Source organism: Sardina pilchardus, chromosome 8 (assembly GCF_963854185.1).
Source record: "Sardina pilchardus chromosome 8, fSarPil1.1, whole genome shotgun sequence".
Taxonomy (NCBI): domain Eukaryota; kingdom Metazoa; phylum Chordata; class Actinopteri; order Clupeiformes; family Clupeidae; genus Sardina; species Sardina pilchardus.
In genome coordinates, this window is record NC_085001.1 from 14,877,324 (window position 1) to 14,902,218 (window position 24,895).

General features: G+C 42.4%; 2 protein-coding genes across 2 annotated transcripts in view; both read left to right on the top strand.

Moving 5' to 3' along the window:
* The window catches only part of tent2 (terminal nucleotidyltransferase 2), an 8,231-nt gene extending 990 nt beyond the window's left edge, over positions 1-7,241 (top strand). The window contains exons 2-15 of the mRNA XM_062542887.1: positions 774-941; positions 1,242-1,352; positions 1,534-1,798; positions 1,923-2,037; positions 2,341-2,432; positions 2,583-2,643; positions 2,815-2,881; positions 2,964-3,040; positions 3,271-3,399; positions 4,458-4,501; positions 4,615-4,751; positions 5,793-5,881; positions 6,136-6,215; positions 6,490-7,241. Of these exons, the coding sequence (XP_062398871.1) occupies positions 811-941; positions 1,242-1,352; positions 1,534-1,798; positions 1,923-2,037; positions 2,341-2,432; positions 2,583-2,643; positions 2,815-2,881; positions 2,964-3,040; positions 3,271-3,399; positions 4,458-4,501; positions 4,615-4,751; positions 5,793-5,881; positions 6,136-6,215; positions 6,490-6,564 (1,473 nt within the window). The 5' untranslated portion in view covers positions 774-810 and the 3' untranslated portion in view covers positions 6,565-7,241. The remainder of the gene's footprint in view (positions 1-773; positions 942-1,241; positions 1,353-1,533; positions 1,799-1,922; positions 2,038-2,340; positions 2,433-2,582; positions 2,644-2,814; positions 2,882-2,963; positions 3,041-3,270; positions 3,400-4,457; positions 4,502-4,614; positions 4,752-5,792; positions 5,882-6,135; positions 6,216-6,489) is intronic.
* A 910-nt stretch (positions 7,242-8,151) lies between these two features.
* On the top strand, positions 8,152-24,341 carry cmya5 (cardiomyopathy associated 5). The gene is made up of 13 exons (XM_062542877.1): positions 8,152-8,347; positions 9,682-16,057; positions 17,186-17,281; positions 17,377-17,610; positions 18,000-18,022; positions 18,663-18,781; positions 18,904-19,038; positions 19,251-19,397; positions 19,789-19,936; positions 20,703-20,836; positions 21,204-21,318; positions 21,547-21,723; positions 22,344-24,341. Exons 1-13 carry the CDS (start codon positions 8,226-8,228, stop codon positions 22,594-22,596), a joined length of 8,079 nt encoding a protein of 2,692 aa, XP_062398861.1. The 5' UTR covers positions 8,152-8,225; the 3' UTR covers positions 22,597-24,341.
* The last annotated feature ends 554 nt before the right edge of the window (positions 24,342-24,895 follow it).

Here is a 24,895-nt window from a genome sequence, read left to right on the forward strand (position 1 = left end):
GCATAGACAGAAAAAGCTCTGTCACCTTTGGATTTAAGTGAAGCAGAGGGAATAGAAAGAAGACATTGTGAGGAAGAACGAAGAGGTCTAGGAGGACAGTAAGGAATTAAGAGATCACAGATGTATTGAGGTGCTAAGTCATGTAAGGCTTTATAAACAAAGAGCAGAATTTTAAAATTAATTCTTTGTTCAACAGGGAGCCAGTGAAGTTTAGCCAACACAGGTGTAATGTGGTCATGTTTCTTAGATCCAGTTAGCAATCTTGCTGCAGCATTTTGGACAATCTGGAGTCTGTGCAGGGTTGACTTAGTTAAACCTACATACAATGAGTTGCAGTAATCAAGTCTAGATGATATGAAGGCATGTATAAGGACTTCTAAATCACTGTAGGAAAGACAGGACTTAAGTTTGGCTATTAATCGAAGCTGGAAAAAACTCCATTTGACCACGCTGTTGACTTGCTTGTTAAAAGTCAAAGCAGAGTCTAGGAAAACACCTAGGTTTTTAACAACACAAAGGCCACGTCAACAAATTGCCTGTATGTCACGAAAGTGTTTTTCACTGGCCTAGGCTGTTTTCGTCATGTTGTGTCTCTCAAATTTTACTTCTGAGCAGAGCACACCTGATATGGAAATCACAACAGCAGTAATGTTAGAGGCCTGAGCTTTCTGAGTTCGAATTCCAACTTTCAAAATGTGCCTGCATAAAAGAAAATGACTTGCTTTGGTAAAGAAGGAAATTACATGAGCACACTTAATTTTGTACTTTTGCAGGCAGAAGATTCAATGTCCCTCCCTAGTGAAAGCGATTATGTTCTCAAGATCACCAGGCTTTCCCCATAAACAAAGGCAAAACAATGGACTGCTTAATCAGTTCCCAGGACCACCCATCTTCTCACAGCAGCAGCTTGTTGAGGTTCAGAGGAATCGGACAAATTCAAAGTAAGTTGGAAATTCACTCGGGCGATGTGTTCATTTTGCTTTTCATTATAGTGTACTATTTCCTGTGACATACATGATGTACTTAGTGTTGTGGAAGCTACTTTGAAAGCATTGCTTAACAAACAGCAAATCATTTCACATGGGAAGAAGTAGTTGTATTACCGTAAAGAAAGAGATCATATAGATTATCATAAGATACCCAGAATGAGCTGTTCAAACTACTTTACAATAAAATGATCAAATTCTCAATGTGTTTCTGGTCATTGAGGACATTTAATCATGCTTTCCTCCCCCTCTTAGTTCCCATGGACTCCCATTCTGTTTGCCCATCATCCCCCCCTATCAGTGGAATCCTGCTCCCAGGACACCTCCTCCAGGGCCACAAGGATCTCCATTAGCAAAGGCCAGAAAGTGGGTATTGGCTATATGTGGACATTGCTCACCAAATCTGTTTTCAGTGCCTGACACCACACACACACACCTATCAGTCTACCAATATATTTGTACATTGCTTCTGCTTTAAGTTCACTGGTACCATATTTTGGATCCACCAGACCTGAAACCGCTGCCATGACTGTTTTGTTTGTTGCAGGAGGAGGAGTGATGACCACGGCCAGTATGAATTGAAGAGGCAGTGCCACAGCCCTTCAGGCCCCTACATCAGACCAGTAGCCACTGCATCAAGATCTCCTTTACCCGCCCGTCTGGAAACGGCGAGGGCGGCAGGCACCTATCCCAGTGATGTCCGCAGCCGGGCCGGCACTCCTCTATCCTCCCCAGCACCCGCGGTTCCATCTTTGGGAGAGGCGTCTCAGGATAGTGACCTGATAAGTCTGCGGTCCGCAGCCAAGGATAAGGTAGGCATGTTTGCTTGCTGGGCTATGCTATATGCTGTAGTTCCTAACTTTACCTGTTGTGCGTTGTTGCTTATAGAGCAGTGTAGGTCACCATGAATGTATCTGGTGGTGTCTTTGTTTTCAGCTGAGTCAGCAGATTCTGGACCTGTACCTGTCGTGCGAGCAACAGGATGATGACTTGGAGAGGAAAGAGCTCTGTCGAGCACAGCTACAAAGGGATATCCAGAGGCTTTTTCCATGTGAGCTGAAATAGAGTAATATTTGAACAATGTGTGGAGTTTGTATATCTAAAACAGTTCATATGGATTAGATTATAGACTTTTTGGTACTTTGGGGTTAACTGTAACCATCTTCTGAGGCTGTTGAATGGTGCACAGGTGGCCTGTTGATTTGAAGAGTGAATGGTGAACAGGTGGCCTGTTGATTTGGTGTGTTTGAAACAGCCTTGAAAATGGTTACAGTTAACCCCAAAGTACTAACAAAATTCCTGCTTTCCCCTCTCCCTTGCCTTTATTCATTAATCTGTTTAAATACACACTTAGATTCAAGGATTTACTTGGCTGGGTCTTCTCTCAATGGCTTTGGGAGCAGAAGTAGTGATGCTGACCTGTGTCTCGTCATTCAAGAGGGATCTGTAAGTGGTGTTTTTTTTTTTTTTTTAGAAGTCTCTGTGCTGTCTGAACAATGAACAAATAAAAGACAAAACAATTAAGTTTACATACTATAATCTTATTTGGTAGTATTTATATTGTGATAGTAATGCCATTACTGACTTTTGTTTTAGGTAAACCAGAAAGATGCTGTACATGTGCTTAGTCTTGTTCAGAAGTTCTGTTACACTCTATGTAAGTATTGTGTGTTATGATTTGATAGGATTCAGTCCATAGTGGTGTACCTCTCTATTGCCTGTAGGGGGAGCTACAGGCATTAGACTGTTGAAAGGCCTAAAGTTCTTTTTATGGGAGTGCTTCTAGGGAATACGGATATTTATCAAATTGATGTCATCTGATTTACAGCGTACATTGACAGACCTCAGCTCATCCGAGCAAAAGTGCCCATCTTGAAGTTTCGAGACAAAGTGAGGTAGGTGGCAGATCTTTCTTTGTGACCTTATTGTTTATGGCATCTTGCTCTGTTACTAATGCTCCGCTTTCTGTCTTTACAGTGGTGTGGAGTTTGATCTGAATGTCAATAATGTTGTTGGGATCAGAAATACTTTCCTACTGAGGACCTATGCATACAGTAAGTCCTAACCGACGCACTCCTGTCTTGATCTCGACAATGATTACACTGCTCATTTTCTGTATTAAACCACAATAAGAGAGAAATGCACTGTATGTAGGAGGTAATCTGTATCAGCCACGAGGTACAGTAGCTAGTCATGGTTGTGTTTCATTGCCACTGTGTCTTCCGTTGTGTTTGTTTGGCTTGGGGCACTTTACTAATTTGATTTTAACCATGTTTTCTTGTAGTTGAGAAGAGAGTTCGTCCCATTGTCCTTGTCATCAAGAAGTGGGCGAGCTACTACAGAATCAATGACGCGAGTCGTGGAACTCTGAGCAGCTATACACTGGTCCTGATGGTCCTGCATTACCTCCAGAGTGAGTGTCTTTTAGGCCTACCAGAGGTTAATAAAATGTAACAATAGGGGGCGCTGTAGTTTAGAGATATGAGCAACTTTTGAAACTTGAGATTCCCTGGGTATGTTGATTTATTTACCCAACCCCATCAGGGAACGTAGACATAACATTCTATCATGTATGCAAACTCTGGGATTATTGTGGGTTGTAGTTGACTGCTGACTGCTCATTTCAGGAAACAGACAGGGACTTGTCATTTATAAGATGCCACTGCATGGCATGCTGCTGTGTGGCTTTACCCCCTCCTCACCCCACCCTCACATATTCATGATCACTAAAGTAATATACTAACCATATACCACTAAAACTAGCCATGTGCAAAATTGATATCCATCAGATAATTTTTCAGTGCATTTATTCCATCTGTGAATTAGTGAACACACTCAGCACATAGTGAGGTGAGGCACACACTAGCCCAGAGCAGTGAGCCTTTACTACAGCGGCTCCGGGAGCAGTGAGGGGTTAGGTGCCTTGCTCAAGACTTCAGCTGTGGATGTGGGTATGGGAGAGCAGTGCTCAACCACTTCTCCCACCCACATTTTCCCTACTGGTTGGGGATTGAACCGACAACCCTTCGGTTAAAAGCCTGAAGCCCTAACCAGTAGGTCATGGGCATTTTTTTTTTTATTTCACTATTATACACTATAATACATAACACTGAGAAGCCCCCAAGTGTCCTTAGACACTACTGTGAGCACAGAACATTAGATGATCTGGCTTAATTAAGTGGGTCACATTCTCAGGTATATGGAAGTGCAAATAAAAATCAAAACCTCCCAAGATAGTGTAGGCATTCTTGTGTTCTGTGCACCGGATGAACAAAACTCCCAATGGAGTCACATTGACTGTGGCTCCAGTATCTTTACTGTGTAAATGTGTTTTTTTCAATTCTGATGCTTTTACCCCTTTTATGTGGAGTTTGATTCAGTAGATCCACATTAGACTTAGTAATAATATATTCTGTCTTTTTTGTTTCTTTTCTGTTCCATTTTTTCTTACTCCATTCTCCATCCACACAGCTCTCCCGGAGCCTGTCATTCCTTGCCTTCAGATGGATTATCCAGTAAGTGACATCCCAGTTGACTTTGTAATGGATGGAATGTAATTCGTTCTTTCAGATTTCTAATAATTTCCATTTTTTTGTGCACTGTGTTTTTCTGTCTGTGTTGAACACAGGAGTGTTTTGACCCCTCCATGGATATCCATCTTGTGCCGAGTGAACCAAGGAACATTCCCCCCTTCATCTCCAAGAACCAGTCAACACTCGGGGAATTATTTCTGGGCTTCCTCAAGTACTATGCTACTGTTTTCAAGTAAGATCCAGTGTATTACTGCTCATATTACTTCACATTTAACTATCTGGGTGTTTTTCTATTATTCTCTAAGGGCCTATTTCCCATACATGGGTTAAGACTAGTCCTAAATTAACAGAAAACTTCAATGAAAAGATGAATTGAAAAAGACTGGTAGCCTAAGCCTATGACTAACATGGGACATTTTTGCATCCTTCTTTCCTTGCACCCACCATAATGCAGCATTAAGGAGTTTTAGTCTTACAAGCGCGCAAATTGATACCTTTTGGCCATACACTGGGCGACATTGAGCTGTGGTGTGTCTGTCCCAGACCAGTGAACTGTGTAGAGCATAGCCTGGGGAACGATGTGTGAGTTTATCTGTGCTTCACATGACCATTTACCATCCAAATGAATTTGGAGATGATGCCAAACCTAGCTGCCTATAAATGGACACCCCCCCACAATATTGGTACGTTACTGTAAACTGTTGGATGTAAGGATCATTATTTTAAGGAATATTAGGATATCAAAGGCTGCGTATTCGGTGTTGAAGAAGCAAGTGTTATTTTCTCTTATCACCCGGCAGAAGATGAAGCAGGTGGTAATCTGACGACCCTTAAGACGAGGGCTGGTATTTGTTTGAAGGGTCTGAGTTGCCTGTGGGTGGCTGAGGTGCCCGGGTGCATCCCCCCTGAGAAACGGGGCGGATTTTCAGGGCCAGAGTCCCTGGCACCGGTCCCATCCTACAAGGCTCGTGTTTCACTTGACTGCTTGAGTGACGGCACCAGGAGGTGTGACTCTGACATTCAGCTCCCTTCTGGCAGATGCTGTAAAGCCTGTGGTTAACTCTGTGTGAGTGTGTATGTGTGCGGGGCTAGGCATTGATTGTACTAATGTCCTGACCACAACTATGATCAAAAAGCATATGATGGAGTTCTGGTGTGAAATCCATCATTAGCATCTGTCTGGATTTGCTCCCTATTTTCATGTTTTGACAGGGGAATAGCAATGAAACAACAACATTCAACTGTGTCTGTGTATGTGTATTTATATTTGTAGATGGGATAAACATGTCATCTCAGTGCGACAGGCCAAAGTCATCCCCAAGACCAACTGCAATGATTGGAGAAAGTTCATCTGTGTGGAGGGTATGTGGTCAGAGTAGATCTTCAAATACACTAATTCGGTTTTCCATCGTCCCTTGAGTGACATATCCATTTCTGTTATTGATCAGAACTATATACAGTATACTATATATACTTCACCACCTCACTGAATTGAAATGGTTTTTAGTGGCCTTAATGGCTACAATTGTTTTATATTTGTTATCTGTTCATTCTAACTCATTTGTAATTGCTCATTCCAATTCATCACATGGTGCTGTTGCCTATTTGGTTTCTAGAGCCATTTAATGGGACAAACACAGCCAGAGCAGTTCATCAGAAGGACAAGTTTGAAGCCATCAAATCCCAGTTCCATGCGGTAAGGCTGTTTCAAGTTAAATGTTGAAGTTAAACGTGTATTGTTTTTTTTTAAAATATGAATGCTTATGGTTAATGTGGGGTTTACAAGCTAAATATCTTGCTTTGTGTACTGACACCAGGAATGTATTTTCTTCTCTTTACAATTAAATAATATCAGTATTTGAATGATTGCGTGAACCAGAAAAAAAACAGATGCCTATTTAAGTAAATGATTGTCGGATGTGTAAGAGTTGAATATTTCCCTTCACCGTGCCTGTGTGTCGTCTGTGTAGTCCTGGCAGGTGCTGCAGCTGCGGAAGGACCTGAACTCAGTCCTGCCACTGCAGCGGTCCAAGCAGAAGAGATAATGGACTTCCCATCCATGCCCTCTGGACACGTCAAGCTGCTCTTGAAATAAATCAGGTTGCTAAAAGACGCTGTGTGCTTTTGGAATGATGAGAAGGCACTGAAGCCATCAACTGTGCATCTGCAACTGACAACAGTTCTGATGTTTTGGTCATCCTTGGAAAGTGGAGCCAGGTTGAATTGTGGCACACAGCGTCTATGTTAAGGAGGTGGAGATGTGGCAGTTAGAATGAATGTATTCAAGTGGCAGAGATCTTTCACATTAACACTTTCACTTTCACATTTAAAAGCTGGACCTCAGTGTTTCAACCCCATGTAGTTTTCAGCCTGAGTATTCTAGAATACATCGGCGGTTCTGAAGCTCAACTGAGCTGTTCAAAGTTACCCCCCCCCCCCCCTCATTCTCTCTCTCATGGGAAAATAAATCAACATCTACTGTAAATATGGATCTTGAGGGGTAGGGGTGTGTTTTGCTTTAGGACAGGGATGAATAGGAGACTGCTCTTATTTACATCTTCCTCCAGCTACAGATGCTCTGATACACCAGGTGTTAATAGCTCTCACGAGGGCTACCCTTCACTCCTTTTACCGGTGAAGTGTATGTGGTGTTTGTTACTTTTTGTATTTTTGTACAATCTTTTATGTGTTTATTTAATTAATTAAAAATAACGAAGCTGTTTATGTGCTCCTCTGTTTTTAATAAGTAGTCAGATATCCCAATCTGTTGAAGGAAAGATGAATCTCCTTATTTGCTGCTACTCACTGGTCCAACTCATGTCTGGGTTGTCACTATGTTTTGTTTGAGTTCATAATAAGGTCACAACCTACAGAACAACTTGATCACTGACTTGATCACTTACACTGGCTGCCAGGAAAAACACTAAATCGTAGTTTGAGAAAACAAAATCCAATGAGAAATAACTTCAAGTTAATGACTTTTATTTGGGTACTGCATCTGAGCAGTATTCAAATATGGTGCAATTTGTAGTAGCTAATGTTTGTCTACAGTCTGTAATGACCTAAGTTTTAACATTTACTCTCCATGAAGTTCATCCCATGGTGTCTTCAATTTAACACCAATTAGTGAAATATATAGTGCGGTGACATAAGATTGGATCAGGCGCTCTGGCAACCTTCATAATTGGTTTTATCACTCTGTTTTCTTCTGACAAATAACACCAAAGTTTATGGCCTATGCATAGTGTAAGCCCCTGTTACAGGGTATGGTATCGGGGCCAGTTTAAAATTAGCTCCAGCTAGGAAACCTCTCCTCTACCCGTTGTGTTTAGCGTTTTGAAGAGGGGGCATGGTAGTTGAAGCCTACCCTTCGCCTCGCCAGATCATATTTCAGCTGCCAGCTGGTTGTACCACGACTGGGTCTACTTTAAATTTTTGAAAGCTGTGATTCCATGTATTAAAATGAGACAGAGTACAAACAAACACACTCGAGAAGAACCACTTTGGCAACCCAACACTGCTTTTGAAGCGGGGGTTGAGACCAGAACACATTTCATATCACTCACTCCGGGTTGGGGAACACTTGCTATTTCTAGCAGGCGCTGAGTCAGGTGGACGACACCCAACTTGCAATGATCCCACCACGAAGCTATACTCGACACCAAAAGGGCTTTTAAAAACATCAAAATATCACAAAACCAACAAAATGGATACTACTTCAAAGGAAGAAAGTGAGCCAATGGAACCAGAAATACAAGCGTTACCGGACGAGGCGTCAGGGACTGTTGACGTCGACGATGAGGACGAGATTGAAGAGCTACACAACAGGTAGCCTAGTCTGGTGCTCGAATCGGGGTGCGCAGAAAGGGTTGGCGAGATTACATGATTACTTTCCCTTTCCTTACGGACAAACATCCGATCCAGATGGCTTAGTCGTGATTATTAGATGATGAATATAGTTTTGAATATTAGAAGATTGTAAAAGTTGATTTCAAACATTATTTTGGAATGATAATGATAGCCTACATGAACAAAAAAATCCTGAATATGAAGTTTCCTAATAATAGGCAGCTACTTTGACAATGATTGGGGGGGGGGGAAAGGTCCCAAATGAGGGCACACAATTCATGAATATGCGAAAACATACAAATGTATTTTTCCAGTATAGCCCATACAGGAAGAGAGTGTGGACTAGGTCCTCGACAGATGGGTGCAGGTCACTTAGGGTGCATATATCATAAGTGGGTAGAATTTATGGTAAGGCTGTGACACAGAGGGTCTTAATTCTTGACCGTGTTTTCGGCTTGAGAGTTGTATCCTTGTACACTGAATTATGCAGAGAATGCATTAGCCCTATAGATAGATGGACATAGCATACCTGGGCTCGGTCTCCATTTGAAGACCCATATACTTTGTCCTATCCTTTTTGCAATAATAGTTCCTAAGATTTTTTTTAGCAATTTAACACCTTTTTGTTGTGTCTACTAGATGGTTTGCGCCATCTCCAAAAGTTCTTCAGTTAGCCCTTTCTCCCAAGAAAAGCCCATTTGTAAAAGATGGACAGCAGTTCTGATAGATCTTTATCATTTACATTTTTTTTTTTACCAATGTTCTTTTTGCTATTTAACCGAGAACTAGTATTCTAATTCATATTACACAACAGGTTTTACTCATTCCATAAGGATCTGCCTATATCGAGACTTGTGTCACAGCTATCAGTGGGTGCAAGATTAAGTTTCTGAGAATATTGATGATGTGTGTAAACTGTGAAGTCAAAGCAGCTTGTCAAGTGGGTATCTCAGTGCAGTCCCAGACATGTGAGGGTTCTAATGCATGAGTGACATGTGCGTGCACCATCAGTCATGTAAAATTAATGGTAGTTAAATGATCAGATGGCTTGCTTGATATTAGATCACCTACAAAACTGAACACCTTAGTATTCACGCATCATTAGTTAAGTTCTCCACACATTTTAACTTCCTCAAGTTACCATGTTCTGAAATATATCCTGTCTAACATATTACCAATCAATCAACAGGCCTCTTACTTTACAGTAACATAATACATTGTGTTCTACCTATTAAATAGCCAAATTATATACTCTGCGTCACTAATGCGTATGGATGCCACTAATTCTGCTTTTTCCACATTCCTCTCTGCAGTTTGAAGGAAGTAGTCAAAGACCCAGCTGTCAAGCCCAAGCTTCAGTGTCTAATGGTAGATCCATCCTTCTCCATGGTGACTGTGCAGAGTGAGGACAGTGGGATCGTCTGGGAGACCGCCTCGAGCAGGTGTTCCACTCCCTGGGCGTCTGAGGGAAGCTCACCATCGGATTCGCACAGTCTAGAAAGCTCGGGAGCACAGGGCAAGATCACCGTTATCATGGATGACACCAAGATCGTGAGGAAGCGCAAGAAAAGCGGCAGGAGCAAGCTGGGTGACAGGTTCAAGAGGCCCAGCTCAAGAATGGCTGCATACGGAACTGAGAGACCAGCGATGGCTGAGGTGTCTGTGCCCAATGTCAAGCCTGAAAATGACGAGCCAGCTGAATTAAAAGTGGACAAAGATCAGGAGCTGTTCAGCCTCATCTCCGAGGGTTACGAGATCCTAAACATCGTGGTTCCCTCAAAACTTCCCACGGTGGACGAGGAAGAGGCAGGTGATTTGGTGGATAATTTGTCCTATTTACAGCATACACCAAAGATTAAATCTAAAACTAGAATAGCTCCAGCACCTGATGGGGATGAGTACCAGGGGATTATAGTCCAGGAAATAATTGATGGAGAAAAGGAGGAAGCAGACACAATTCTGGAAACTGGCATGAAAGATGCAAAGAAAGAGGGGTCCGATGAAGATTACCTAGATAAATTCAGACTGGTCGATAAACATGCACTTAGTGAACAGTCTGGTTCCCCAGGGGTCCCCATTGAAGAAAACATCATACAAGTACCTGAACAGACGAAACCTCAAGAGGAATCAAAGTCCAGTCCATCCAACATAGAAGACAGCTTTGTCATCATCACGGATAATGAGATTGCATGCGAGCATATGGATGAGGTGTTCTATGCCAATACTGGAACCATGGCAGACGAAAAACACAAAGGGGGTGACGAAGTGAAAGATGAGCCGAGATCGTTGAAAGATAGTGGCTCTGCCCTGTTTGGCAGCCAGGAGACAATTCTCATACCTGTTTTTCTGCCCGAAGGTCCTCCAAAAATTATAGACCCTGTTCTTCTGGAGGAGCCAAGGGCCATGTCGTTTCTTTACACTGACCTCTATGATGAGGCCATGGGAAGTAGGAAGAGGGATGATGACCGCTCAGACGTCGAAAGCACTGTGTCAGACAAATCTTACAAGAAAATATTTTCTGATGATGACGAGGAGGACGAAGGCTACCTGGAAAAGTTCATCCTGAAGGACGAGACACCAGTCGTCCAGGAGCTCCCTGAAGTTGCTGATGACGTAGAGGAGGGTGAGAGAATCATCTGGCCACAGAATAAATTTGAACTTACTGGATGTCTGAAACGGGCTGAGGAAGATTCAGGAGGGGAGAAGACAGGAATGGCAGCAACAGAGCAAATGAAAGACAGTGAAACAGAACAACCAGTGGATACAGGAAAGCAAGAGGAAATCAGTCAAGGGCCCATAACTAAGGCTCCTGATGAAAGTGAAATTGAACAGGAAAAAGAAGATGTCATAGAGGCCTGTGTTGGAAACCACTGTGAACTATATGATGCAGGAAAGATAATCCCTGAGTCACCAGAGAGTGACATTCAGAATGATGTCAGCGACCTGTTATTGGAGGAGAGGGCTGAGACAGTGGAGGACATCAAGAAGCATGATGGCATGTCAGAAATGGCAAAAGATTTGAAGGAGACAGAGAGTGAAATGATGGAAATGTCTGGAACAGTTATGGAAAAATCTACAGATTTGCTAAATGAAGGAGAACAGCCTGTATCAGAGAAGGTGATACAAGATACAATCCAGGAGCCAGTGACACCCCAGGACTTGAAAAAATCAAATGCACAGGAGGTTTCAGAAAAATTAACAGAAACTCCCACCATAATTGAGGAGCCTTCATTAAAACAATTGGAAGGAGTAACTGAAATACAGTCAGATGTTAAGATATCTGAAGAACCTGTTAATGAAGCCACTGAGGTGGAAAAGTCAGATGAGATTGTGGCTGATCAAGCAACAGCAGACACAACAAGTCAAGTAAAAGCCGAAGAAGCCATTTCTATAGAAAAAGCTGCAGTTCCCCTTGATACGTCAGCTGTCATTGCTACAGCACCTGAAACCATGAAAGACAGTGAGGTCAGTGTGGTGTCAGAAGAACATCTTACAGACAGTGTAAGTCAAATACCAGATGAGGTCGCAGGAGGCATCAAAGATCAAAGCACAGACACAATTCCTGAAGGACAAACAGAGATTGCCACTGTGCCTGCTGACGTTTTAAACCTAGAGGACGTGAGTAAGAGTCTACCTGAGGTCCTCAAACAAGATGCAACAGAGCAGGAGGTGGTCACAGACACATTACCAGATGAGAAAATTGTAGCCATGACAGAGACAGAAATGCCATCAACCGAGACCCCTGGTGTTGAGGTTTTAACTGTGGAGGATACAGCAGCAAGGACACCATCACCTTCAGCAGCTCCAGCTGCAATAGAAGCCCAGGAGATGACACCCGAGGATCAGAAAGAAGGAGAGCCAGTGGAGGAGCAAGCAGAGAAGCCAGAGGAAATGCCATCAACCGAGACCCCTGGTGTTGACGTTTTAACTGTGGAGGATACAGCAGCAAGGACACCATCACCTTCAGCAGCTCCCGCTCCAATAGAAGTCCAGGAGATGACACCCGAGGATCAGAAAGAAGGAGAGCCAGTGGAGGAGCAAGCAGAGAAGCCAGAGGAAATGCCATCAACCGAGACCCCTGGTGTTGACGTTTTAACTGTGGAGGATACAGTAGCAAGGACACCATCACCTTCAGCAGCTCCCGCTCCAATAGAAGTCCAGGAGATGACACCCGAGGATCAGAAAGAAGGAGAGCCAGTGGAGGAGCAAGTAGAGAAGCCAGAGGAAATGCCATCAACCGAGACCCCTGGTGTTGAGGTTTTAACTGTGGAGGATACAGCAGCAAGGACACCATCACCTTCAGCAGCTCCCGCTCCAATAGAAGTCCAGGAGATGACACCCGAGGATCAGAAAGAAGGAGAGCCAGTGGAGGAGCAAGCAGAGGAGCCAGAGGATGAGAAAAGTGTAGCCATTGAGCTACAGACCGTAGAAGATGATCTTGTAATAAGTGCTGTCAAAGACATCATTGACACCACAGAGCAGTTACCTGTGGAGTGTCCTCACAGCGAAGTCCAGGAACAAAAAGGTGCAATTCAGGAGCAAGCTGTTGATTCAGCATCACAAACTGAATTAAAGGTGTCAGAGCATGTAGTGGAGCCTGATAGAACTGTGGAAAAGAGTGAAGCAACTGAACAGCATCAAGAAATGAGCCCTGCATTGCAAGCTAATGTAGAGGTAACAAGCACAGGTCCTGAACCTGACAAAGTGGAAGAAAGTCAACAATCCACTGATACACCAGTGGGAAAAGTTCAAGATCTGACTGAGGAACTAGTTGTGGTTGATAAACCCAAGGAGAAAATTAACAAATCTGGAACCTCTAATGAAATATCCAGTGTGTTGGAGATAAACCCGGACATCGTTTGTGATGTTCATGAACCTAAGAAAGTAGAAAATAAGAAATTTTCAATAGAGTTTTCTGTGTCTAACACAGAAAACATTGCTGAAGCCACAGTAGAAAAAAACAAGCATAGAGTAGAGCAGACACAGAAGAAAACAACAAGAAGGAGAGCTAATGTACCAATAATAGAGGTGGTTCTAAGTAAGGTACCCTATACTCCAGGGGAAACAACTGAAAGACAGTTATTTACAAGTAAATCGGAGACTTCACCTGTAGCCTCAGAACCTAAAGACAGTGAAGAGCCTGTGACCAGAACTGCAGAAGGGGTTACCAGTGTTCCGAAGGATGTGAAACAAGATGTCTCACTAGAGAGTGTTCTACCTCAGACAGAAGTTGAGAGTAATAAACAAACTGTGCAAGAGCCATTAGAGGCTGAAGAGGCCACAAGGGTAGCTGAGCTGGAAAGGCTTGAACCCGAGGTCAGGGAGACACAAGCCTTAGCCGAACCCAAAGTAGAGGTAGATTTAGTGCCAGAGACAGTAAATGAGGAAAGCAAAGTACATGCAGAAGTAGATGGTGTCGGTCAAGTTACACAGGATGACACCCAAGCCATTGGGGCTGTGGAACCTGACGCAACAACAGATGTTCCAGTCTTAGATAAGATAGTGAATGATGCTGTGGCAGAACATCCTTCAGATGAGACTCAAGGTCCTGAGGCTGTGATAGTAGAAAAGAATGTTTTAGATGAAACTGTTAATGATTTAGTTGCAGAAATTCCTGTAGCTGAAACTCAAGGTCCTGAGGTTTTTAATGTGGAAGAAATCTCAGTTAAAATTGTTGAAGATGTAGTAGCTGAAATTCCTCCGGTCGAGGTATCGGGGGAGGTTTTGATTGTGGAAAGCAAAGTGTCAGATGAAACTGTTACAAGTGTTGTGGCAGAGATTCCTTCAGTTGAGACTCCAGGTCCTGAGTTTGTGAGTGTAGAGACCAAAGAGTCAGATGAAACTGTGGGTGATGTAGTAGCAAAAATACCCTCTGTTGAGCCCTCGGGTCCAGAGGTCATTACTGTGGAAAATAAAGCTCCAGATCAACCTGTGAATGATGTAGTAGCAGAAATTCCCTCTGTCCAGACACTAGATGAGATGTTGACTGTTAAGAACATAGTTTCAGATAAAACTGTATGTGATGTAGAAGAAATTCCCTCAGTTGAAACAGTAGATGATGTTTTGACCACAGAAAACAAAGTTACGGATCAAATTATTGCCAGTGTGGCAGAGATTCCTTCAGTTGAGCCCCCAGGTCCTGAGGGTGTGAGTGTAGAGATCAAAGTGTCACATGAAACTGTGGGTGATGTAGCAGCAGAAATACCTTCTGTTGAGCCCCCAGGTCCTGATGTTGTTACTGTGGAGGTAGACAAAACTTTGAATGATGTAGTAGCAGAAATTCATTCAGTGGAGACACCGAAGGAGGTTGCGATTGTTGAAAACAAAATTTCAGATCAAATTGATGTAGTAGAAGATATTCCATTAGTTGAGGCCACAAGTCCTGAGATTGTAGTTGAGGAAATCAAAGTTTCAGATAAAAATGTAAGCGATATACTAACAGAAATTCCCATGGTTGAAACACCAGATGAGGTATCAGTTGTTGAAAGTAAAGTTTCAGATCAAATTGATGTAGTTGCAGATATTTCCTTAGTTGAGTCCATAAGTCCTGAGGTTGTAGTCGAGGAAGCCAAAGTTTCAGATGAAGCTGAAACTGTAAATGATATAGTTACAGAAATTACCTCGGTTGAAATGTCAGATGAGGTATCAGTTGTTGAAAGTAAAGTTTCAGATCAAATTGATGTAGCAGATATTCCCTTAGTTGAGCCCATAAGTCCTGAGGTTGTAGTCGAGGAAGCCAAAGTTTCAGATGAAACTGAAACTGTAAATTATATAGTTACAGAAATTCCCTCAGTTGAAACGTCTGATGAGGTATTGATTGTTGAAAGTAAAGTTTTAGATCAAATTGATGTAGTAGCAGATATTTCCTTAGTTGAGCCCAGAAGTCCTGAGGTTGTAGTGGAGGAAGCCAAAGTTTCAGATAAAACTGTAAGCGATAAAGTTGCAGAAATTCCCTCGGCTGAAACACCAGATGAGGTATCGATTGTTGAAAGTAAAGTTTTAGATCAAATAGATGTAGCAGATATTCCCTTAGTTGAGCCCATAAGTCCTGCGGTAGTCATTGAGGAAGCCAAAGTGTCAGTTAAAGCTGACGTTGTGGCTGAAATGCCCTCAGTCGAGTCCACTGATGCTGAGGTTTTACCTTTGGAGGACACAGCTGTAAGGACACCATCACCTTCAGCAGCCCCAGCTCCAATAGAAGTCCAGGAGGCGACAGCCGCGGATCGGAAAGAAGGAGAGGAGCCAGCAGAGGAGCCAGAGGGCCTGCTGTTCTCTCCCCTCCGAAGCTTCTCCCCAAAGGAAGACCTGTCAGTCCTGCCTGAGCCTGAACCCCTCAAAGAGTACCATGACGAAATGGCAGAGGAGCTCGGTTATGAGGTGGTCCCCCGGCCAGAGTCCAGGGAGTATCCAGGTGTGGAGGCAGAGGTGATTCCCGAGAGAGAAGAAGATGAACGCTTCTTAGGGGTGGACGCGAGCAAAGCATTAGAGGAAGAGGCTGCCGAAGATGTGCTGGAGGCAGACTATGAATTTATTGAGGAGTCAGAAAGTGTTGAGCTGTCGGAGGAAGATCAAGCTAAAATGCAAGCATTGGACGCCTTTTGCCTTGTCTGCCAGTGCCCAGTTTTAATGATGCAGGAGCATCAAAACCATGAAGTGTGCAGTTTGGATAGAGCATATGAACTCCTGAAGGTCAGTGTCTCTGTGGTCATTTTTAATAACTTTCTTTGTAGAGTCAATCGACAATGTTTACTTGAAAATGTTTTTAAACATGTTTTATATTCTATATTTTGCTCTATTTTATGATAATGTGTATTGCAATATTTAAAATTATTCCAATATTTAATATTATTGCAATATTTTACAATATGCACATATCTAAACAATATAATATAATACAAAAATAATATAATATACATCTAATGTAATATAACATAAGATAATATAATAAATATATATATACATATTACATTACACTAGCAAACTGTGTTGTCTGAAGTCATTTATAGGAGATGTGATGAAACACCCTAAACTCACATTATGATAACACAATATTGAGTTATATGGCATAGGAAGTGATGACTCCTCAAAAATCAACTCTTTGATCAGGTCTTCAGTCAAGGGGTGTTTGTCTCAATGACTCCTCCCGTCACAGTACGCTGCAGTGATGAGGTCACCTTCTGTTTTGATATGTGGGAAAGGTCTTGTATGACATCATCCAGGGGCATAGTGATATACGATCCCTCTCAACAGTTTTTCTCTCAAGGGTGCGTGATCGTAAAGTCACTCGTCCGGCACTAGCAAGAGAGCTAAAGGTCTTTTGAAGTAACCGATGATGTGTTGTCTTTATTTGGAGAGATGACAGGAATATTGATACCTACAGACTTTACATAACCTTTTCACTTGGTTGTTCAAGTGCCATAAATTGTCCACCGTTTTCCTTAAAATTACTTAACATCTTCAGGGGACATGCTGTAATTATTTTAAATGATCCCAGCTATACTTGTCAAGGTTCAGAAAAAAACATTCACTTCACTTTTGTCAGGTATTATTTATAGTCATGGATAAACAAAACATCCATGCAGTCTTTGTTCACTTCACTGTAACAGATGCACTGTGCTGGTTTTGTGGAAGGCTGCAGGCCATCATGGCATGTTTCGTATCCACCTTGAGCGTCAATATAATGACACCGACCATTTTATGGATTTATAGGAGTTTAAGAATTCCAATCTCTTGTTCAGTGAAACAAACATTTATGCAACATGGTGAATCAATAGAATGCCTTTTAAAAATATGTCTTTTTTTTTTTTTTTTTTAAAGGACCGGCTTAGCAACTGGATATCCACATTGCAAGAAAGATCAGAAAATATTGAGGACATGGTGTCAGAGATTGAGCTGGCTTACAATTCAGTGGAGGTATGAAATATCATATGAAATATCTATATTTTAAGCTGTCTGTTATATGACAAAATAGCCATTACAATTTGTCTGACTTTCTTTTTTTTTCAAAGGAACAATGCAAGATGAATGAAGAAGCTATGGACGATCAGAATGAGGAAATGCTGAGGCTGGTGATGGATCAGTACAATGAGATGTCTCACACCATGGAAGAGGAGAAGAAGGCAAAGTTAGAGAAGCTCTATGACCAGATTGTGTCCTTCCAAGAGAGCATTGACGTCGCCAAAGAGACTCTGGAGAAAAACTCAAAGGAGGAAGAGGAGGAGGATCCTGTCACGTTTGTGTCTGTAAGTGACATTCATATGTGTGTTTTTACCTTCAACTTAAGATTTGTCATTTATGAGATGCCCTTTTCCAGAGCAGTTGAATGTGATGATCCTTTGATAAAAGTATTTCCTGTCGAGACATTCAGTCAGTAGTACCAGTATGAACATGTATTTCATTTTTTAAAAGATATGTCAGAAAATAATAAGTGTGTACACGCTAATGTGGACAAATGTGCAAAAAGTGGCCAAAATACTAAATGCAAGATGTGTAGATTTGAGTGAGGAGTAATTGCAATTGAACATAATTTCACCGTATTGCTAATGACTGGGAATTCCTACAAAGTCCTCCTGATCAGGACATTTTCCTAAAGTACATGTAATCAAAACATTTTCTTTTCTTCCATTTCCAGTCATCCAAAGACATAAACATGAGGTAATTTAAATCACATGCTGCCAAAAACAAATGCACAAATCTACCGTTTGTATTAGCAAAACAAAATAAAGGCTGGCCTTCTATAATTTGCATGTTTATTTGCATTGTTACATGTATGGCAGAAATTAGCAGAAATAGTAGAACATGTGTATCAGTGAAAATGTTGTGCAGTTTTGTGATTATTGGCGCTAGAGTGAGACTGCTAACAAATATACATTTGTAGCATATACACATTTATCAATAATATATCTAAGAAAGATATATTGTGCTGGAGGATTGTTTTTTTATTAACAATTGTGTACACAATGTGTGGTGTGATGCTGCTGTAGGAGATATTGCGCTTTCCCCCCCTAATACCGATGTGTGAGAGGTGCTTTTGTCCCTTGGTGTGGTGTCTAAATTTATCTCCAAATGAGACTTCATTGACCAGCATGGCTGTCTACACATAATCAACAGTGTTCTGTTCTGTTGTGGAATTAACAGTCAGTCAGTCAGCGATGACAATAACAATTGCAATAGCGATCGCAATGACATTCAGTCAATGCTATATTTATGGTGCTTTGCATTTCGTAGCATTGTAATTCACACGATTGAATAACTTTCACTTTAAACTAAAACTGCCATGCATTTTTTTAAAAAGTCTTACCACAGCTTTGGAGTCTACTATGTCTTTGGAGCTCGGGCCACGTGGACTGTCTGTGTTCGATGATTATGCCAAGGGCTCCGGAAATGGGCAGAAGCACCGCAAAGGCATTCCAGGTGTGTTCACATGTTTGTTAAGTCAAATATATGCTTTACACATATTATAGCACTTTACTGTTGTTTTTGCATACCTCTTGAGTATGTAACGGTGCTTGTCTGTCGATATGTTGGTACTGTAGTGCCACAGAACCCACATCTTCAGCCTCAGGAAGCCAACTCTGCCACCAGCACCTCTGTCACCGTGTACTGGAAGGTCAACGAGGGGGACATCATCGACTGCTTCCAGGTGTACTGCATGGAGGATCCTCAAGGAGGTACACATGGGCACACGCACACACACACACACACACACACACACACACACACACACACACACACACACCAACAAACATTTTCATGTTTCATGAAATTTATGCTATTTATTTGATCTGAAATAATAATCTGGTAAATATTTTTCAACCAATTCTCAAAAAGCAAAGTTGAGGCAAACTATGAGCAAACTGTTTTGCCTCTCCCTATCCCGCAGCTATATCTGAGGAGTACAGGGTGACAGTGAAAGAAAGCTACTGCACTCTGGAGGAGCTGGATCCAGACAAGTGCTATAAGGTGTGGGTGATGGCTGTGAATTATACAGGATGTAGCCTGCCCAGTGAGAGACTATCTTTCAAAACAGGTGAGTGTATGTCTGCATGTCTGGCTCAGGAGCGGTGAGGTTGCATAATATCAGAGATAATTGTGGAACTCTCAACATTTGTCTAGTGCACAGTTGAATGCTCGATGAATGCTAATTTGACCGGAAATACTGTTTCATACTGTAAAAATGTGGATGGAGAATGAGTAGCCATCGTAAGTGTTTAGTATTAGCTCAAGTTGATACTGTAAAGAGTAAAATATACTGATGTGTAAATTGTCCATGTGTATTTGTGTGTGTGTGTGTGTGTGTGTGTGTGTGTGTGTGTGTGTGTGTGTGTGTGTGTGTGTGTGTGTGTGTGTGTGTGTGTGTGTGTGTCTGTGAGTGTGTGTGTGCGCGCGCGCCCATCCATGTGTGTGTTTGTGTTCCCCAGCTCCATCTGTGCCGGTGATCCAGCCGGAGCAGTGCACCGTGCTGTGGGACTCGGCCACCCTGCGCTGGTCCTCGGAGCAGCCATCTGCCGCAGAGAGCTACACGCTGGAGTACTGCCGCCAGTACGCCTGCGAGGGAGAGGGCCTCAGGTCTGTCGCACACACACACACACACACACACACACACACACACACACACACACACACACACACACACACACACACACACCCCACACACACATACACACACACACACACACACACACACACACACACACACACACACACACACACACACACACACACACACACACACACACACACCACACCACACACACACACACACACACACGCCCCCACGCCCCCCCCCCCCCACACACACACACCACAAGACATAAAAGACACATAAAGACAACCCCCCCAGAGAACATGCAGAGACAGTGTGTAAAACGGCCTTTCATGTCGGCCCTGCCCAGGGGCGAGGTGATTTCAGACGATAGTTGTAACAACCATGACTTCCAAGCTCACATGTTTTGCTGATAGATAGACGTCAAACACCCATTTTCCAGTGTAGTGTATACAAACTGGCTTGTCCTAGTTTAGCCTATACAGTCTGCTTTACATAAATATGGCTTATGACTCATACGTTATGTCACAGAAAAGGCTTGCAGGCAGGACTGCATCAGTAACCAGAGAGCACACACACTAAAAAATTCATGCCGGCACCGTACTGTAAGTTGCTGTGCATGAAAGCATCTGTTAAATGACTAAAAGGCTACATGTAAATGCAGGGCGGCCTGCAGAAAAGCAAGTGGCCATTTACACTGTTGTGACTGTTTATGGGACTAAAGCCAAGCTGTGTGTGTGTGTGTGTGTGTGTGTGTGTGTGTGTGTGTGTGTGTGTGTATCCGGCTAGGTCCTTTTCTGGGATACAAGGCTGTGAGCAGAGAGTGCTGCTGCAGCCCAATGAGAACTACCTGTTCTACATCAAAGCTGTCAACTCGGCCGGGGCCAGTGAGCAGAGCGAGGCTGCACTCATCTCCACCAGAGGTCAGCCGGCACGCCCGTCCATCCGCACCGTCCGCACCGTCCGCACCCCTCTCTGGGTGATTCGGAAATTCTAAAATGGGATATGTCATAAATAAAAATGCAGTGAATGACATATGGAAGTAATGCTGCGATTGTCCAGTCACATAGCTCAGGGTTGGTGGACACTCCGTTGCCCCCAGAGGGCAGTTTCTCAGCACTTTGTGCCTGCTTTGCGTGACATAACCTAGTGCACTTTTGGGATGAATGAATCACACACCGCGCACACACACCCAGCCCCGACCCGACTGCTATACAGGAATAATCCTGCATGCTATTTCCCCCAGCATACGCTATCTTTAACTAAGTTCTGATGTTGCGCCTTGTGTAGGAACAAGATTCAGTCTGCTGAAAGAGACAGGTGGCCCAGCGCTGCGGCTGTCGGATGATAAGACCACCGTGTTGTACTCGCAGGACAGCTTCAATGAAATGGCCCCCATCAATGAGTGAGTGTATACATGCAGTTTGTACGTTCTTACACAAATTGAAACAGAAAAATGACAATATGTATAGAGATGTAAGAATATGTAAAGGAAATAAATGAAAGCACCTAACATAAAAACACAGTAAGAATATGAATTATAAAGGGGAGGACAAATACATCTTAAATAAGTGCTTCCTTTTGGATGACTGCTGTCTCTCCTCACACCGTGTTTTTTTATTGCTGTTCCCAGATGTCCTGCCATACTGGGAGAGCTGTTGCCTTTGAAAGGCTACTATTACTGGGAGACAGTGGTGTCAGGCTGCCCATCCTACCGCCTCGGCATTGCATACCGCTCAAATCCCAGTGACAGTCTTCTGGGAGAGAACAGCACCTCCTGGTGTCTGCACTGTGTCCCCACATCAAGCAGGTACAAGGTTGTTTACATTGTTTTCTCACAGTAAATGACCCATGTCTACAGCAGCTGACTTGCATACATGTCATCATTATTTGAGAAATAGGCCCCTGGGATGGTCCATTGATGTCACGTGTTATCAGTAGAGTGATGGGCCAGGGAGGGCTGCGCTTTATGGCTTTGCTCTTAAATTAGCCTGTTCTGCTCTGGTAGTACTAGGATTTCTTTTGTCCAGGGTAGGTTCAGCTTGTTGTATCATTTAATAGGGGATGAATGAATCTACGTTTCTTCTGGGACGTTGATAATACCGTAATTTCCCGACTATTAGCCGCGGCTTATACATTGATTTTGCAAAATTTCTTCAGCTATGAGGTTAATACAGGGGGGCAGTTAATATGGTGTTAATATGGTTTTCTTTCTTTTAACTTGCATAAAACACTGTCCTGCGGCTTATACACAATGCAGCTTATATGCGGGAAATTACTGTACCTGGAATTTCCATGCTGTTCTACTCTGTTTGTCTCTATTCTGTTTTCCTTACATTTGCTCTGACTGATGCTGTGCTTTGATGGTTCATGAGAATGGCTCATCCACTTTTCGCAAACTTAGTCGTATCCTCTTCTCTCTCACCACAGCTCCAGGTTCGAGCTGCTCCACAACAGCGTGGAGACCGACATTTTCGTTGTGGACGTGCCCACCCGAGTGGGCACCCTGCTGGACTTCGCCCAGGGCAGGCTGGTGTTCATCAACGCCCAGAACGGCCACCTCCTGGGCTCCACGCAGCACCGCTTCACGGAGGCCTGCCATGCCGCCTTCGGCCTGGAGAGCCCCGGGTGCCTCAACGTGCACATGCTGCCTGAGGTGCCAGAGTTTGTGCGGCAGTGCTAGTGTGCACCGTCAGTCCACCCCATCTCCCCTCTGTGATGTGCCCCCCAGTGTCTTCCCTTGTAACAGGTTCATTGTCTGTGATGACAAATAGATGTTTTTTTTCTGCTCTCTTTTTCTCTAGGACTTTTGTTTTTTACTGGGCTGGGAAGAGTGAGTGAGTTTGTGTTGAAGAAGTAGAGAACAGCCTTTGTTTTCTACAGATGTTCAAATTTATTGAAATACTACTGTATGCAATTTACAACTATTGAATTTATGGTTACTTAAATCAGAAATTATTTTGTAAATATGAGGAAACTGACTAAATAAATTGATTGAATTAACTGAAATGATGTATTGAAATTGTTAGACACCATTTATCAAACTTGATATTCACACATTTATCCTGTAATTAAGATTTCTTTAGTTTTACTTCCAACTACTTCCAAGGCTGTGCACCAGCAGAATATAAATGAATGTGTGTATGTATGACTTTTTCAACGAGTTGCATCTTTTCGGTTTCGTGTTTTCTATACAGTTAAGTGTACATACTATGTATCACATGTTGACTTGTCTGTTTTCCTTCATTGTAAATGCGTACCTTTATCGGTCGTTTGTCCCATGAAATGGCCTATTTTTGTATTTGAATGAGAAGTACTGAGAAAATAAAATATTTCTGTATCAACAACATTCAACTTACAGTACTCCTCAGCTGAAGATAAACCTTTATGTGTGGATATTTAATGTTTTATTTTATTTTTAGTCAATGTTGCAAATCATAAGCATATTAGTGCATATGAAAGTTATCCACATGCATGTTGGTTTGTGCAACTGAATAGGAAGAAAGTAGTTACCTATGACTATACGTTTTCTATGGGGCCAGAGGACATAGTTTAAATCCAGGGTGGTTACTGAAGTGAGGTGGATTTATTTTCAGTGGATTGTGTCTGAGTACAACAATTATGCACATTTTTTAGTGCAGTTGTTAGCATATTATCCACTAGATGTCCCTGAAGATCTTTTTGATTTATTTTTGTTTTATTTTGTGTTCATTTGTACAACCCCATTTAGTTTAACATATTTATTTAAATGATTTAACTTGAAATTCAGTAAATGTACTGATTAATTGCTATACTTTGAAATGCATTGACTTTGTCTATCCTCTGCACAGTAAGTAGGAAATTGTAGTTATGAAAGAATGGACATTAGCACAACAGGAAGAGAATAACTATGCGTCTTAACACATAATAGTCACAAATTGCTAAACTCTGTGGATTCACAAATAGAATCATAGTCTAAAAAAAAGATGGAAAACACTACTGTATCAGAAGGAACCAGTTCATAGGTGGGACATTCTGTAAGACAGTCAAAACAAACTGACATCTGCAGAAACTCATGGCAAGCAAGCATCCAAGCAGTGGAATGACAATTACACAAACGTTTCATACGTTTTTTTTTTTTTTTTTTTAAATACTGCCAAGGGTGGTCAAGGGTATGATTAATACTATTTTAATACTGTTATATATTGTGCTGAATTTTGTTTTTCTTTTCCTCATCCACAATCTGTATGTGGAACTTGGGTTGCTGGACCTCTGATGGGAAACGTCCGATTGCGAATTTTGTTTAAATAACTCTGAACTTCATTTAATTTCAATTTTGTATCTGTACTTTCTGGTTTTGGGTGCACCTCACCCACAAACTATGCTGGAGCATTTTACTTTTCCAATGATAAGTCACTGCTGAGAATAATTAAATGACTGTTTTCTGGCCGTTGGCTTGTGTGTTCTCCTTTTAATTCAATTCGTTTCTGGAATACATTGGTGTAAATAGGAGTGATCACAGAGCTGGGGAACTGAAACAAACGGAGAGAACCTGAGATGCGTATAGAGTGAAAAAAGGTCTCTCGTCTGTTTTGTTTCCACCCTGACATGCACTTTTGAGCGTATGCACACGCATTCTTGTGAGGGGTGTGGCGAGATGTGACTGCCTAATAGGTTCCATGTGACGACCCTGCGCAGCAGACTACTTGTGCAGGCCACATGCGGATGATTTCTGGGCGTTTGTCTGGGTCTGTGTCTGTCTGACGTGTTTGGGACGGAGAAATTCAACACAAACCAATCAAGTTCCAAACCATATTTCCCTGGGTTGGAACACAGTGAACTGAGTGCAGTCTTTGAAGATTGCATCAAAAATTCATTGGTCTCAGTGTATGTTTGTGACTGGGAACCCTGCTGGAAAATTTGAGGTTCTAGTAAAACATGAAATTGAAGGCCCTTGCTGCTTTTTCAGTATTATTCACCAACACTCATGCAGCTACAACAAC